Source organism: Bactrocera dorsalis, chromosome 6, assembly GCF_023373825.1.
Source record: "Bactrocera dorsalis isolate Fly_Bdor chromosome 6, ASM2337382v1, whole genome shotgun sequence".
Taxonomy (NCBI): Eukaryota; Metazoa; Arthropoda; class Insecta; order Diptera; family Tephritidae; genus Bactrocera; species Bactrocera dorsalis.
The window spans coordinates 15,728,738-15,746,849 of NC_064308.1; the positions used below are offsets into that span (position 1 = coordinate 15,728,738).

Sequence of the window (18,112 nt, forward strand, 5' to 3'; positions counted from 1 at the left end):
TCCTTAAGCAAAGTTGTTCACAATGATCCGTACAACATTTATTGCATACGAGATTTTTCCGTTGGCTCCCTGTAAATCAACCCGTCCTAATATGCATATGCCCAAAATTTATGGGTTCCATTTCTTTAGATAATGTTACACATATGTATAACATAAATAAGTACATCATTATATACATACAATAGGATTAAACTTACCTTTAGTATCCAGTAGGCCTCCGATTTGAGTTAAATTACAATCTCGCTGTACTATATAATCAAGCATTGTAGATTCCATTAGAAATGCAAAGTTACCTTGATTAACACGTTTTATACCCTCTTCATAAGTGGAAGTGAAAGCAATGGACTTTTTATTTTCCATATTACGCCACATTTTTTTGTATGTCTCGATAATAGAGTCGCGAAAAAATGTCATCGTAGAACCACTCTCTAGAGTACCATATGATATCTCTGTTTGACTGGCTAAGTCCTCAGCATTTTCAATGGGCGTAATCATTCGCTCAACCGTCAAAAATGCCGCTAGATTAGCGGTATATGAGGCAATTATAATCAATGTGAAGAACCACCATATAGCGCTAACTATTCTCGTCGATAGCGATTTTGGATTTATATCTGATCCTTGCTGCATCAATGTACCGATTGTAAACCAAAAACTGTTAGCTAATGTAAACTGGTTGGTAACAATAGGATTCTTAATGTCGCATGGATGCTTATCGCGCCATTCTATTGGCGACAACTTTGCCACTACATAGATTGTGAAGGATACTAGAAAATATGCCGCTAAAACATAGAGCCATACATCATACGCCAGCGGATTCATAAAAGAAAATAAACGAGAAGCCGGACTTGATGGCACCTAATAGAGGTATGATTTAATATAAATGAAACAGCGATTAATTTGAAAATATTTCTCTGTTTTGTGAACTACATCTTACATTTAAAATGTAAGCATCTGATTACCTTAAACAAAATACTTATGCCCAAGTTCATAAATGGCTTAGTAAAATCGATAACACTTTCCCGTGCATATGTAATTGTCATTGATCCAACGGCCAAATCGGCTTTCTATAATGAAAAAAACAAAACATATTTATAATAAAGATACTCAGAGTAAAGATAAAGTCAAGTAGTTCTTTAAAAATCGATATACTAGGTATATGGGGGCTAAGAGGTATATTCGCTTTACTCTATCCATTTTACATTGATGATCTCCTTCATTTTCATTTTCATTAAGATACCTATCCCACATATTTGGCCAATGTATGCGGTATTAAGTCAATCGCAAGTCTAATATTTATAATATTGATGGCTTGGAAGGATACGATTTTTGAAACGAGTTAAGTTGTTGCTTTTCTGCCCATATCTAACCTCATACTATCGGATTGCGATGTCGTTACAATACATATCATTCTTTTGTTGAATAAAAAAATATTTAATGAAATTGTGAATTTCAAGAATTTGTCGAACTGTATTAGGGTGTTTGAACGTTCTTACATATTTCATAAGTTGAGCCACCATTCCGTTCCATTCGCCTGTAAATGGATCTTGTGCGCCATACTTTCGATCAGGCACTAGGTCAATAATGTAATCAAAGCCGACGTCACGAGCTATCAATTCCAGTATATCTACGCAAAATCCATAGAACCTCTCATTTCCAGTGTAATTTTTGCCGTAGTGCATCATCACGTAAGGGGTTTCCTGCAAAGAACACGCATACTATGATTCGATTTCAAATAGCAATTTAATCTATGTAACGTATTTCATCGCCTCCATTATATTAATAAACTTTTTCTCACCAATATTGTAATCACGACCAGCGTAACATTAATTGTTCCGCCATCAAAAAACAGCGCAGGCTCAGTTATATTAAGACGTGTTTGTGGAGTCCACTCTCCCACCTTAACTAAGGAGTGCTGCCTCAGTTTTACAAGATCTAATTTAAATTTAACACGCCGTCCTTCTTTAAATTGTATAGGTCCTGTCAGCCCCCTCCACTCAACCTTTTTTACAAATAGAAATGTAAAATTTAAAAATATAAATGTTAAATGGGTTAATTAGATGAATTACTGAATTTATATAGTTTATCAAACTCAAACCGCCATCCCACGGGATTTCACTGGCACATGACGCATTCGAAACGCTAAGAGTCAGCGACTGTTGTAAACTAGTTAATCCTATTGCGAATATATAAACCGAATCATACGCTACAGCGGGTTCCGTCTGAAAATATTGAATATTAATATTGTCCTATTACAAAATAACAAATAAGCATTCATTGGAGTTACTAAACTTCAATAGTACGCAGCTTCCTGTAGTAAGTTGTCTTATTATTATAATTGTAGTTATAAGCCTCCATATTTTTGAGAATATTTCTAACACTTAAATCGCCAACATCTACCAGGCGGAACGAGGTAATATTCGCGAAATTATTTTTAAAATCCTCCAAGTCGAATGTTTCAATGTCGAAACTAGTAAATAAATAATGATACTTGTATTCATTCATTTGCAGTTGCAGAATCTGAAACATTTTAATTATAGAATTAAATTGAAGGCACCGTAACACAACATTAGCATACAAATAACGCGCATTTTTATCAATTATATGTATATGTAGTAACAAATACTAATATTAATTATCAAGATAAGTTTGGAAATTATTCCAAACAAATGTATAGCTTTTAATTTTTCACAATTATACTATATTTTACATTTACATTTTAAATAAAACGCAGAAAAATTAATGAAATGGCAAATTTTAAAACATTTAGAGACATAAAATATGTAATTATCCTTAAAAACAATTGCCCTCGTTGGGAACAAACTATTGCAGTGTTAAGGTGTAAATCGACTTGTCCGACTTTTTAAGATATTAGTTAACACATTAGTCTGCCAGTCTGCCCACTGTAGAGTTCTTAGAGCTACTCTACACCAGCCAGTAAGCGTGGGAATAGTCCGCGTCAGCATTTTCACATCAACAGGCAAACTCTTTGCTACTCCAATATCAGCGCGGTAGCAACAACAACAGTATCAGGTGCAGTAACAGCAGAATTGCCGAAATTGTGCTAAAGCTTAGGAAATCAGACAGGGCTCATATTTTTAAGTTTTAGTCTTAAGCTAGACTTTAAGAGGAGCACATAGTGCTTAGTAAAATTAAATTGGAAAATATTAAAGTTTAAAGTGGAGAAACAATTTGGTTAATAAAGATTATTGAATTATAAAACTGGAGAACAATTTTTTATTTCCTGGATAACAGCCGTAAGAACTTGAGGAATAATCGAAACAATTTTTATTTCCTGGACAACAGCCGTAAGGGCTGGAGGATTAATTAATACACATTAGTTTTTAATTATAAATTATTGTAATTTACCCCTTTCAGTAGGATTGAAATATTTGCAGCGTTCGTATCGATTATCAGATTGTGAATTTCTTTGTCTTTCAGTTCACTTAATATTTTAGTGTAAGTTGTGGGATTCACCAAACGCAGATGTGTTTCTATGTCATACATATGACCAAATTTGCGTAACTGCAGGACTCCTGAAAACCATAAAAAACAAATTTTTTTATAAAGTACATTTTAAGAAAGAACATGTGGCAGTGATCATATAAATTTATAGACAAAATCTCTCTGTTTCAAGTGAAACGTTCCGGCTCAATCATTAGACTTAACACACTTATCGGTTTAATCAGGATAACGTTACCGGAATTATATCAGAAATTCGTTTTATTTTACCAAATTCCAAATTTTGTGTTATTTATAATTAATACTTCTATTATGGTTTTTAACTCCACTAGGTTGAACTGAAGTTGTATCAATTCACTTTCGGATCCACCCAACTCTGTTTGGTATTACAATTTTCAACTATTTTCGGTCAAAGTTTGCTCGGTGTTGCCAACCTAAAAAATTAAGATTTGACAGAAAATTAAACAACTGAAAAATAAAAACAATTTGATTTAGTTACTGCACGAAAAAAGCCGAATACTTATTAAAATTGTAATTAGTTTTGATTTATATTTCAGTGATAAAAACATTAGTGCCAAAACTGATGTGCTGTATATAAGAAAAACACCAACACCTAGTAAACCAAAGCTTTATTGGCAATTAAATGGGTTTTAAGTAATGTTATTGAATATCCATTAGTTACTTCCGTTTAAAAAAGGAATCATTTGGTTTTATACTAAATGAGATGAAGGAACGTTACTACAAGCTCTCCATTTCCTTGTTGCCGGTAGTTATTAAGAATGCTTCTGAAATAATTTTAACTTTGCTAACGAAACTTACTATATCTATGGTGCTACAAAACCTGCTCTTATATTATAAACACCATATAATGTACATATGTATTTTTCGTTTGCCATGTTCGTCATCAAAAGGGGGGCTCTGTTCGGAGGCTGTTTATGCTTTTTCATTGGTATATTTTACGTGGCGCGTCCCAAGCCCAGCGCACAACTCTGTGTAGAGAATGTTTCGCTTCTCACTTTTGCTCGCCATCAAAAGGATGTTATTAGGCTACCCAGAAGATACTTGGTCAAATATCGGAAGTCGAGAGCTGCTTGAGCCATATGTAAAAGAATCGTTTCTGGCTACTCCCAAGTGAATGGCGATCAGAGAACTTTCCTCACTTGCGTGAACTTCTACAAATGACTCCATCCTCCTCCTAGATAAAATATCAATGAGTGGGAAGAAGCAAAAGACTTCAAAATTTAATTTTACTCTAAAAGTATATTCTTTCCACAGTCACCGACTAAACCTCGTACTGAGCAGTTGAGTTAGCGTCTTTCTCTGAGTTTACAGCTATTCATATAGCTCTCTTTTGGTGTTTTTTTTTGCACACCGGTCTGCTTACTTAAGTAACGCGATTAATACTTATTTTAAGTGAGAAATATAATCCAATACTTATATAGGTGTATTATAATTTTTCCACTATGCCCCCGGTGGGCTTCCAGTTCGGGGACAACAGGTTTGCTGCGCTGGCCCTAGGTCCCCAACCAAAACGTAAAAAATCGTATCAAAAACTGCAAGATGCTTTTCCTGACTTACCGCCAATAAAAAGTGATGACCCAAAGTATATAGTGATTAAATCCGATGAGAATACTACACCGCTTTCGAAGGTTTCTTGTTTTCGTGTTTACAATGCCTTACTCACCGTGAGCAAAGAGATAAACAAAATCAGTGAATTACGGGACGGCAGCCTATTACTGCTAGTGAAAAATAAGCAAGTAGCAGAAAAGTTTATAAAAACGAAATGTCTTTTCAACATTGGCGCTGTTAGCGCTAGCTATCATCAACATCTTAATTGTAACAAAGGCACCATTTATGCACCGTTCTTAAACGATGTGCCTGAAAGCGAAATAATAGAAGGACTGAGTTCTTACGAAGTTTCCGCGGTTTATAAGTTCACTCGCAAAGTTGAAGGTGTTATAAAGCCTACTGGTGTTATGCTAATATCATTCAACAGTTATTCCCTTCCAAACAAAATAAACATCGCATGGAGGATGACCTCTGTGCGACCGTACGTGCCTAATCCAATGCGCTGCAGGTCATGTCAGAAATTGGGTCATACGCAAAAACATTGTAAAGGCTCCCCAACATGCGAAATTTGCAATTTTCCTTCTCCACACGATAATGACAAAACACATATCCTTCATGTATGTAGGAAGCAAACTTGCAACGGTATTTCACTTACCCACAACCAAACTAACATCGAATGTAAAACACAGCTGAAATTACTAGGATTAATTTTTGACTCTAAGTATAACTTTAATGCTCACTGTAAATATGTCAGAAACTCGTTAATGACACGATTAAATATTGTTAAATATCTCTCGTCTAAGCATTCATTTATTCATCCGAACACACTTGTCAATGTTGTCAGAGCTTTGCTAACTTCAAAAATAGATTATGGGCTCCCCATCTATGGCAATTGCTCCGAAAGCAGTATCAACCTTTTAAATGCACCATACCATTGCGCAATACGGCGAAGTCTCCGGGCGTTTCCAACCTCGCCAATAAAAACGATAATGGCTGAATCTGGTTTACCAACTATTCAAAATAAAATTATAGATTCTTCGCTCCAAATTCTTGCGAAAACGGCTGAGAACACCAACCCATTACTAAATACAACTATCACCCATGCCACGAAAAAAAGAAAAATTCCAAAAATACAATCGGCTATTTCAAGATGCTTAAGTTTCGCTGAAGAAAATAATATTTTACGTAACGCAACATGCAAATTCACTACACGACATCCTCCCTGGCTGATCAATGATAAAATCCAACAGAATAAGCTTATGTTTTTGTCCAAGCAAAACACACCAAACGAAGTCTTTCAACAAACCTTTGCTGAACTGGAATCTAATTATACAAATAACGGCTGGAAGCTATTGTTCACGGATGGTTCCAAGTTCCTCGATTCCACTTCGTTAGCAGTTGTCACTGCCACAGGAGAAATTATTGCAATTGGCTTCTCCCCTCAACGAGCTCTGTATTTACCGCTGAAGGATCTGCTATCCTTCATGCAGTTAATCACGCAAAAAAGACTAAAGGAAAGTTCCTCATTTGTACAGACAGCAAATCGTGGATGTCAGCAATAACGTCTCCTTCCAATCGCAATCCCATAATAGAAGTTATCAGGGACGCGGTCGTTGGTGCCCCTCAGAAAATCCAAGTAATGTGGGTACCTGGCCATGCTGGTATTTCAGGCAACCACTTTGCAGACCTCGCTGCGAAAAATGTAGCCAGGACTCCTGCCTTAACATACTATGCCTCATCCAAGCAAGACATTTCTAACCTTATTAAGCACAAAAGGCATCAAAAAAACGCAAGCGAATGGAAAACATTTAAACATCACTACGCGGACATAAACCCAGCCAGAAATCGAATAATCTACTCGTCAACAGTTCCAACTAGCGCAATGAAGACATATACTCGATTAAGGATTGGACACACTATCATAACACACGCCCACTTACTATCGGGTAAAAGCCCATCCATTTGCCCCCGTTGCGATGACACCGCTTCTATCAAACACTTACTCACACTCTGTCCGATGCTTCACTCAACAGCCCACAACTCTGGCAACATTGATCTCATAAAACTACTAAGTGAACATTCAGAAAAAAACGTTATGATTGTTTGTAGATTCTTAAAAACCAACGATTTGATCAAACATATTTAAGCAACTTACATCTTTACTAACCCTTAGCAAATAGAACTTTTTACCTAGTTATAATTACAAGGCGGTTGAAGGCCTCGTAGCCAGTGCTGCGTTTATGTATTTATATAATAAAACTCCCTTTGTTATATGAATTATTATAAATAAATAAATAAATATTCTTTCCACGGTCTCTCAAATTTATTTTTCTGCTTCCAAATTGTAGTTGGTTACATCCAGATTCAGAATTTCACCCCACGAGCTCAACAAGTTTTCACTTTTCTATGGATCTATAGTTAATTACTGATTAAAATAATTTGAAATTAAAAATAAAAAATGTCTTTTCATTATTTTGCCATTTGTTAGCAATAGTGTAGGTATTCTAATATTTTTTAACGGGTGATCCAAGTGAGGTACTTTTTCCAATAGCTTTTATTTGACAGATAACGCGTGAGTCTTGTCAAGCTGTCATAATATCTTTGTTCTGTATTGTTTGGCATTTCATTATGAAAAGACTTAACAATAATTTTTCCAAGGTTTTGTCCGGAAAGTAATAGGGCTGATTTTCTTCCGTCGCGACTGTACTTCGAGGCGTACCGACTGGATACGGTAGAGGCTGTTCCTAACTAACGAACGAGCGGCTGGTGAGTTGTCTCCGAGCACCTAGAGAGGCAGGACAAACATTTCAGCGCGACGTGTGTCTGTTGTGATTGGTGAAGTCATCTGATGACGTAACTCCCCCGCGTTACTGTTAGAACTGTCCTGAATTCTTGTATTTCCTTTATTTAAATTTACTTTCTTCTTCTTTGCCAATCTTGCCAGGATGACTACTACTACCATTACTATAATTGTCAATGTTATGTTAAAATTCACATGTTTTTGAAAATATACAGCTTTTACACAATTTTAAATTTTTGATTTATTCACTGTTTATACCAAATGAACCCACCCCTGCATTGTCCTCTTAACTGGTCTAAATACGAATTAGAGGACAATGCAAAAAACATCCAACAGCGCCAACATAACAACGAAGAACCCAAGAAACAGAAAGACACATTAAAACGAATCACCACAGTGGACGGACATACAGGCGCCAAAACTAGCAGCAGCAACTAAATCATACAGCAGCAGCAGAGTCAGCAGCAACAAAAGCAGCAGAACCTTTGAAGATCAACGCGGGAATAAGTAACCACATCAGGTTTTATTTAAAATTTATATTATACTTATAAATTACCCCTTAAGTTGTATAATAATTGCATTTATATTTCAAATAACCCAAATTGTAAGTATGTATATACCCACACAATTGTGTAAGTTATTTATTTATTTGTTCACGTTTCAAAAACCAAACTTAGACTGAAATACAAAAATCTTCTTATGGTTAAACTAAGCTAGCAAGTCACGTACAGGTGCATTGGAGTCGTTGTTGTTGCTGAAAAGCAGCACTGACGTTCTCAAGTGACGGTGCTGTATCGTCAGTTACTCCGGATGCGCGTGTGGTGTCGTTTAGCCGTGGGATAGCGAACGCTGTCCAAGTCGCATGCTTACGTAAGCTTTTATTTGTAAAAGCTATGTAAGCCAATTTCGGCGTATGTTGCGTTAACTCCTCCCCCTTTAGAACATGCAGCGTCCTCGTTGGATGTCCTTGAAATATCGTCAAGTGTAGGGGTTGATCCTTTCGTTGGTGTAACATTATTATTGACCTGAATACGAAACTTTGTTTTTCGTTTGAGGAGGATCTTTCTTGCTATCATTACAAACAGGGCAAAAAGTAATAGTATTATTGCTGTGGATCCAGTGAATAGGCTGATTTTGTATTTAGTGTTGATGGCATTGATTTGTTGGATATTTGCTACGTTAAGGTCCTTCAAATATTGCAGAGAGAGGACTTCTTCGAGATGTGCTGTAACGTCTGCTGATTTGATGATAGCTGGTAGGGGTTGTGCAAGAACTTGATTTCTATTTGTATAATTCTTGTTTTCAATAGTTAAACTTGCGTTATCGTATTTTATCAGGAAGGTTCCTTGTAGGTTAATAACCTCGTTGTCTATCTTCAGAGACCCATTATAGCTGTTGATAAGCAATAAACCAGGTATTACCTCTTCTATTTTTGGTATGTGGCGGTTATTGACTAAAGTACAGTTGGATGCGTAGCCCTTTAGTAGATTTGGTACGCAGCTGCTTTTCGTGACTTTTTCTAAATTATCTTGCTTACAAATTATTAAATCGTTAACATTATTACAGCTATTTTTGACACCAAATATGTCTTTATTACAAACAATTAAATTTTCGTATTCAAGTTTAATAGCCGTATTTCCTAGGTTTACAGGTTTTGTTATTATTGATTTACAAAGCTCTTGACTTGTCAATGGAAATTTTATAATATAAATGATAGATGATAAATTTGATGCAATTTTGACATCGCTAAATTCAATAGCTTCGATTACATTTATGTAAGGCGTATTTTGTTTTTCTAATGTTTCCTTGATTACAACTAATTCTTCATTTGATAACATAAACGAGTTTACAATTCCAGCTTTCGCCCACTGGATAGAATAATCTATATTTGTTAGCTCTTCTTTAATTAAATTTAATTTTGTCTCAATACCTTTTTCTACTTCTAATTTGACAATGTCATTTGACTTAATTTCATTTAATATTACATTAGAAATATACGTCAGATTATTTATTCTTTCTAGAATAGACTTATTAATTATTACTTGTTGGTTATTATTAACTAACAGGTTATTAATTTTATTGTTTAATATTCTCAAATCTTCATGGTCTGGGGATCCGGCCAACCATTTCCAGGCTGTGCCAAGAGAATCTATTGCTCGCTTGGTTCTTTTGGGTTTGAGCTGGGATAATAGGGATCGGATGGATTTTTCTTCTTGGGATAAGAATAAATAGCTACGGCCTTTCCTTGTTACGTAATGTTCTATTGAGGAATGTATTTCGTTGAGCACGGAGTCATATAGGTCGAGGTTAATGGTGTGTATCAATCTGAATGTTCCGGTCTGGACCTTTGCGGTTCCTATTTCTATCGTTACTAAGTGGCTGTTCGTATAGTCCAAAATTTTAACTTCTGCATTGCACAAAGCAAGCAAGATCCTGAAAAATTGAGTGTATTATTATTATTTTTTTATGAAACTTTTGTGAACGGTGCGACCTGATTTTGTTACAATCGTGTTGCCTTTGTCTTCTTGAACTATTTCTTTTTTATAACGGGGCGTTAATTTATTACCTAGTCTTTTATTTATTTGAACGTAAAGAGTGTCTTCGTTATTGTATGTCTTGAAATCAGTTCTATTCTTATTATGAAATTCTAGGTCTTTTTCTTGTTTGTTTTTGAGATTTTTAATATTTTCTTGTCTGTCTAATTCGAAAGGATTAGGTCCGACTGTTCTTCCAAAAAATACTTGTACAGGCTTTCTTTTTGTGGTGAAATGAATGGAATAATTATATTTATACAAAGACCTATTAAGAAGATCTTCAAAGTCGGTATGGATTTTCTCTGCCTTAGTACATCTGAGTACTTCGGTGAGTGTTGAATGGAATCGCTCTGTCTGTCCGTTTATTGAACTTTTGTACGGTGCGGTTTTGAAGATTTCTATTCCATATTGGTCTTCCAACATGAAGGTTATAGAAGCTGAGCTTAATGATTTTTCGTTGTCAATCACGATTTTCTCAGGAATTCCAAATGATGTCAAGATTTCTCTTAAGGGTGTTTTTATATCTTCGGATGCTCTAGAAGGTACGACTTTTGCTTGAGCATATTTTGAGAACTTATCTATTACTGTGAGTACTATCTTACTATTAGTGTAGTAAAGGTCTATGTGGACAAGTTGGCCTGGGTAATTAGGAATCGGAGTAGCTTCCAGGATGGGTTTTACGGGGTGTCTTTCGTATTTATTTTCTAAGCAGATTTTACACTGTTTTGTATTTCGTTTTATTTTGGCGTTCATTTGTGGGAAATAGCATCTTTCTAAAAGTTGTGCTTTATTTTCTGTGGGGTTGCGATGAGCTCTATTGTGTTCGTTGATTATTTCCGTTTCTTGTGCGGATCCATCTATAATGTCTTTTGTAAATTTTCGAGTGTAACGTACCCTGTATCTACTAAAATGAATTTGATAAATTGTTTGGATTTTGCCTAAGATGCTGTCTTCAGTTTTTATGCAATTTGTTACTGAAGGATTGAGATATCTTTTTAATATGGTAGCAAGACTTTCTTCCGTAAAATCTCTTTCAATTATGATATGCCTGTGATAGGTAGGAAAGGGTATTTTAAATTGGTATGAAGATGGTTCACCTGTTGAAATAAAGATTTGATTTTTAAAGGCATTGATTGGGGCGTCAGTATATGGAATTAAGGTTTGAGCTGAACTTTCGTCACTGTGTTGTGTTGCTGACATGGAATTTATTTGCTGTGGTGGTCTAGAAAGTGCGTCTGCCACAATATTGTTACTGCCAGGTTTGTATTTAATTTCATAATTATACTCTTCTAATATCGATTTCCATCTTTTCAGCTTATTGTTGGTATTTTTGTTACTGAGTGAATATGTTAACGGTTGATGATCCGTGAAAATTTTTACTGTGGTTGATCCATAAAGGTAATTCCTAAAAGTTTTTAAAGCCCATATTATAGCTAGAAGTTCTTTTTCGTTAGTCGCGTAGTTTTCCTCAGTCTTTGTCAGTGTTCTGGAAATGAACGTTATGGGTTTGCCGTCCTGCTCTAGGACTGCTCCTATTGCGTGGTTTGATGCGTCGGTTGTCAAGTGAAATTCTTTTTCGAAGTCTGGGTATTGTAACATGACGTCAGAAGATACTAGTGATTTTTTTAATTTATTAAATGCTTCTATTGCTTTATTATCAAGAGTAATTTTAATTTTGGATGAAAGATTTTTGGACATACGTCCCTCTTCCCCTCTCAAAAGTACGGTTAGTGGTTTGGCAAGTTTGGCATAATCTTTAATAAAACGGCGGTAATAACCAGATAGTCCTAGAAAAGATCGGAGTTCTTTTAAAGTTTGTGGGGATGGGAAGTCTAAAATTGCTTTTACTTTTGTTGGATTTGTTTTTATTCCGTTTTGAGAAATGACAAATCCTAAAAATTCGACTTCCGTCTTTAAGAATTCGCATTTGTCAATCTGGATTTTCATGTTAGCTTTTTGTAGAGTTCGGAAAATTGTTTCAACATTTTTTAGATGGGAGTCTTCATCTTTGCCAAAAATGATTATGTCATCTATGTAAAAGAAGCATATTTTGCCGATATATTCTCTGAGTTTATCGTCTAATGCTCTTTGAAAAATTGAGGGTGCGTTTTTTAGGCCGAAGGGAAGTCTGGTAAATTCATATTTACCATTGTTGACTGAGAAAGCTGTCTTCGCAATATCCATTTCAACTAATGGAATCTGATGGAAGCCACTTTTCAGGTCAAGAACTGTAAAGAATTTGTTTTGTCCGAGTTGAGAGAGTACCTCATTTGTATCTGGGATAGGATAGCGATCGGCTATCGTAACTATATTAAGTTTGCGGTAGTCAATTACCATTCTGTACTTCTTTGTGCCAGATGCATCAACTTTTTTCGGTACTATACAGATTGGGGAGTTATAGGGGGATCGAGAAGGCCTTATTATACCATCCTCGAGTAATTTTGTCAATTGTTTTTCGACTTCATCCTTAAGGGACATGGGATAAGGGTAATATCTGGAATATACTGGATCTTGAGTGGTCGTCTTAATTTCGGCTCTTACAACGGTAGTGTACGTTAATTTTTCGTCTGGGTCGGAAAAAAGTTGCGGGTATCTATTACATAAATTTCGAAGTTTTTCTGTCTGTCCAAGTGTGAAATGTTCCGTTCTAATTTCGATATTATTTATTGATTTTGCTGTTTGCTGTTTGATTACGACTTTTATGTTATTTTTTAATAGCATATAATTTTTTGAAGTGAAAATTATTGCTTCTAACTGCTTAAGACTGTCATTACCTAGAATTCCATGAAAGGATTTAAGGGTAGGTAGAATGAAAAATTTTAGATTTTCGTCGTTAAGTCCAAAAAGGTTAAGAAAAGTGTGATGCGTGATTTCGATGTTCCCTCCTACTGAGCTGGCATAGAAATTTTCGTTGTTTGAAATGGGGATTTTGGCAAGTTGGGGTTGAATATAGTTCTTGTTAGAACCTGTGTCTATTAAGAATTTCAGGATTTCTCCGTTACCATCTTTACATTGAAAGTAGGGTAACGTTGAATTTGTTAACCTAAAAAATTAATGTCGGAGAATTCGTTAGAATCTTCTGCCGGGGTATTGTCGTGAGTTAACGACATAGCCTCGCTCCGGGTCACACACACTCACATACATCTTATCTCCTAATATACATTCCGAACAAAGGCGAACTATGTATGTAAACCGATAGAACTCGCTTTAACATGCACTATCAGTCGAACAATAGAAATGAACATGCATTATCTAGAAAGGCATTCTCAACATGTAAACAACAAACATCTGGCAATGGAATAATCCACTGCGATAACCAACTCCGCATCTCAAGTAATAGCAAGATAGCAGATATCGAATTACGACAAAGAAGTCGCATGCAGATAACAGCAGCCGCATTTCATTAGTATAAATAGCTGTAAGATCTTATATTAAAATTTAGTTCTTAAGAATATCAATAAAGGCACGCATTTCGGCGTATAAATAAAATTGTTTAAATTCTTGAACTCATATCGTGTAAACGATATTAACTGGGGGCTCAACCAGTCTGTAAGCCATCTCTATCCATTGAATAAAACGATAGAAAAAATTCCACGGGAAGTAGGACTTCCAGCACTAGATCTTTGAAAAAGGTGCTTAAAATTGAACAAAGATAAAATTAATATTCCTGCAAAATCTGGAAAAGAATAACGGATAAGTCTTGATATATAGATAAAACAGTCAAGCAACGTTATATCAACGGATATCCCAACACGCTAGAATCTCAAAAAAGGAGACAAAAGCCGTTCAATTTGCGTCGTCCCCTATTGAACACCGACGTCAAGATGACAACACAAGAAATCGCAAGCTTGAGAGCACAAATCGCTGCTCTGACCACAACGCTCACTGAAACTCAACAAAGATTGAATTCGTTGGAAACCCACGCAACACCTAACGTCACAGTCACAAACCAATACCAGGACTGTACACCAAACATCACAGATGAATCACAAATAAACTTAGAAATATTCAAAACCTTACCAGTCTTCACAGGCGATATGAACCATTATAGGTCATGGAGAAAACGCGCCTGGACGCACATGGAAAACATCAAGAATTACGCTACTACACCCATGTACTACACGGCACTCTCGATTGTCCATTCCAAAATTCAAGGAGAAGCGGCCGATATTTTAATAAACCACAACACCAAATTCAACTTTTATTCCATAATAAACCGTCTCGATTATACTTATGCGGACCAGAGACCTCTGTATGTTTTGCTCGAAGGAATGAAAAGAATAAAGCAAGGAAAAAGGACTCTGGCAGAGTTCCATTCCGAAGTCAGCAAGTCACTTAATCTTGCACTCACTAAAGTTGAGATGGATAATCATGGACCAGGAAATCCATCAGCTATGATTGAATATGCAAACCAGGAAGCTGTGAGGACATTCATTCTCGGTCTGAACAGCAAATATACCAGCGGCACCCTCTACAGTCACAATCCGAAGGACTTAGAAACCGCTTACGCTATCGCGAGTACGATATACCACGATAATATAAACTCACAATTCGACGTTCCGCAATACAATCAGCAGAGACAATATAATACATCACAGTACCAAAACTCAAGCAGAAGACATTACGAGGAGCCACAAAGGTACAAACCTAACGTACAGGTGCAATACAATCAGACAGCACCCCGGCAACAGCATCAACCAATGGACGTAAATTCATCACAACAATACACGAGATCCGCAAATCCCAATAGGGATCATTCCAAACCACAACAAAACAGCTATAACCGTCAATTACAAGGGCTACCTCCAAATAATCAATTTCGCGGTAACCCTCAAAAAAGAGAACGAAATCCTTCATCTCATAATTCCCACGTACAACAGAAATGTCAACGTGTAAACCAGACACGCGACGAAGAACTACAATCGCTTACACCAGAATACGAGAACGATGATTACGAAACAGGCAGCGCTTTTTTAGGCGCATGAACGATTTGCCGTGTCTGCAACGCCACTGCAGGGATACAGGCAAACTTATTAACATCCTGATTGATACTGGAGCAACAAACAACTATTTAAGTACAAAATGTAACTTAGGTAAGTCTATTCAAATTAAACCTGTAAAAGTGAAAACTCTTCATGGTTACTCAATAACCAAATCAAAAAAAATAATTACATTGTTAGAACATAATCTCACATTTTTTGAAACTGATGCATTAAAAGAATTCGATATGCTTCTGGGTGAACAGGGTCTTAGGAAAATTAAAGCAGAAATCAACCTTTTCGAGTACACGCTCAGTTATAAATATAGGGCCAAGAAAGAAAGTGAATCTGTGCAAAAAATAAATTATACGGTTAATAGTGAAAAATATAGAGCAGAAATCGAAGAAATTATGCAAAGAAATGAAGACACAAATGAAGTGCTACCATATACTACCACGGTACAAGCTACCATTAGAACGAAATCCGAAGATCCTATTTGGACCAAGCAATATCCGTACCCTATGTCGGATAGCGATTTCATTAACAAAGAAATTAACAAACTTTTAGAAAATGAAATAATTCAACCCAGCAAAAGTCCGTATAACTCTCCCATTTGGACAGTCGCAAAAAAAGGTACCGATGAACAAGGGAAACCTAAGCGCAGAATGGTCGTAGACTTTCAGAAACTTAACAATCAAACTGTTACAGATAGATACCCCATACCTGATGTGGCTATGACCATACAAAATTTAGGAAACGCAAAAGTATTTTCAACTCTAGACTTAGAGTCTGGTTTCCATCAGATCCTTATTAATAAATCAGACAGGGAAAAAACGGCTTTTAGTGTAAATGGAGCTAAATACGAATTTCTTCGTATGCCATTCGGCCTGAAAAACGCCCCATCTATTTTTCAAAGATGCGTGGATGATATCCTTAGACCATATATCGGGAAGTTCGCGTACGTCTATATAGACGATGTTCTCATTTATTCTTCCTCTCCTGAAGAACATATCGAACACATCCGCATAATCATAAATGCCCTTCACCAGGCCAATATGAAAATCTCTAACGAAAAATCTCACTTTTTCAAAGACTCTGTTGAATACTTAGGGCATATAATTAAATACAACAAGATTACAGTTGACCCAACAAAAATACAGACTATTAAAAATTTCCCTATTCCTACAACACTGAAGGAACTCAGATCCTTCCTAGGTCTCGCAAGTTACTATAGAAAATTTATAAAGAATTTTGCAGCCCTCGTCAAACCACTAACTACGTTCCTCAGAGGAGAGAACGGTGGCATATCAAAGAATCAAAGTGCAAAAATAAAAATTACTTTAGACGAACCTGCACTAAAAGCACTGAACATAATAAAAGAAGAACTACAAGCCCAGGTCGAACTCTTCCAACCAAATTTTAACAAACCTTTCGAATTAACCACAGATGCTAGCAATTACGCTATAGGAGCCGTATTATCCCAAAACCAAAAACCCATATCATTTATTTCACGAACGCTCAGTGAAACAGAACAGAATTACTCCACAAATGAGAAAGAGTTACTCGCAATTGTATGGTCACTACAGAAACTACGCAACTACTTGTATGGTATAGCAGATTTAACAATATACACCGACCATCAATCTCTAATATTCTCCATATCAGAAAAAAAACCCAATACAAAATTAAAAAGATGGAAAAATTTCATTGAAGAATATGGTGCAAAAATCGTTTACAAACCCGGACATCAGAACGTGGTCGCTGATGCCCTTTCTCGTCAGCAAATAAACAACACTTTAAATTCTGATGACTCCCAACATTCAGCACAAAGCTCACCAACACAAAGACTCAAACGAGTAAAAAAACCAGTAAACTCCTTTAGAAACCAAATTATTGTAAAACGGTCAGATCAGAACCCCATCGAAATATTCTCACAAAACATATTGGCTAAATGAGTTATGCTTCCCGCCCTGACGCGCCACTACACCACACAGCACATCACTCACAAGCAACACTGGCACATACACCACACCTGAAGACAGCAGATTTCCCACACACCACACATCCATTGGAAGCAGCAGAAAACACCACACACACACACCAATACACGCAGCTGCTAATCCACCACCGCCCAACGAGCAAAAACCCTTGTCAAGGAAGAAGCCGCCCCTTTCGATCGCGATTTTCGAGCAACACACATCGGCGCACGTTTCTAAATCGGTGATACTTTTCGGCACGCAGCTCCACAGATTTATATATACATTTTTTTTCGTCATCTTCGGCGCGCAACTCAACCACCGTTCCAGCATCTGGAGATCCTCAGTGCGCAGCAGCGGAACCCACTAATTAATTGCGAGTGTTCTTCTGTGGAATTCTATAATACATCCGTAAAACTTCCATTGGTATCCGACCAGGGAGTCCACAAATTTTAATACATTTTGTCATTCATTTTCTATTATTGTCACGCTTCCACTGGTATCCGACCAGGGAGATTTTTATTATAACGTTTCTATCCTCAAATAAAACTGCGATTCATCTTGAAGTGAAAAAAAAAGAATATATATTTAGTTCTCAAAGGCGTGGGTAGCAGAAGTAAGTACTAGATTATATATGGTCCTTCGAGCCATACTGAATGGCACTATTGTGAAAAAAAAAAAAAAAATAAATAATAATTTTTTATAAGAATAAAATAAGGAAATTGTGAAACAAGATTGCAAAGCGAAAAAGGAAAAAAAAAAAAAAAGCTTAAAATATTAAGTGGAGACAAACAC

General features: G+C 36.2%; 1 protein-coding gene across 15 annotated transcripts in view; it reads right to left on the minus strand.

Annotated features, from left to right (window-relative positions):
- Positions 1–18,112, minus strand: part of LOC105225850 (glutamate receptor ionotropic, kainate 2) — a 237,334-nt gene that overhangs the window by 6,532 nt on the left and 212,690 nt on the right. For 9 of the 15 annotated variants that reach the window (XM_049460321.1, XM_049460320.1, XM_049460322.1 and 6 more), the window contains 7 exons: positions 3,367–3,533; positions 2,290–2,517; positions 2,067–2,219; positions 1,796–1,999; positions 1,494–1,715; positions 960–1,064; positions 198–855 (listed from right to left, as the gene is read on the minus strand). In XM_049460321.1, the coding sequence (XP_049316278.1) occupies positions 198–855; positions 960–1,064; positions 1,494–1,715; positions 1,796–1,999; positions 2,067–2,219; positions 2,290–2,517; positions 3,367–3,533 (1,737 nt within the window). Of the gene's footprint in view, positions 1–197; positions 856–959; positions 1,065–1,493; positions 1,716–1,795; positions 2,000–2,066; positions 2,220–2,289; positions 2,518–3,366; positions 3,534–3,729; positions 3,894–18,112 lie in introns of all 15 variants that reach the window. The other 6 variants (XM_049460328.1, XM_049460325.1, XM_049460326.1 and 3 more) reach the window with 3 other exon arrangements.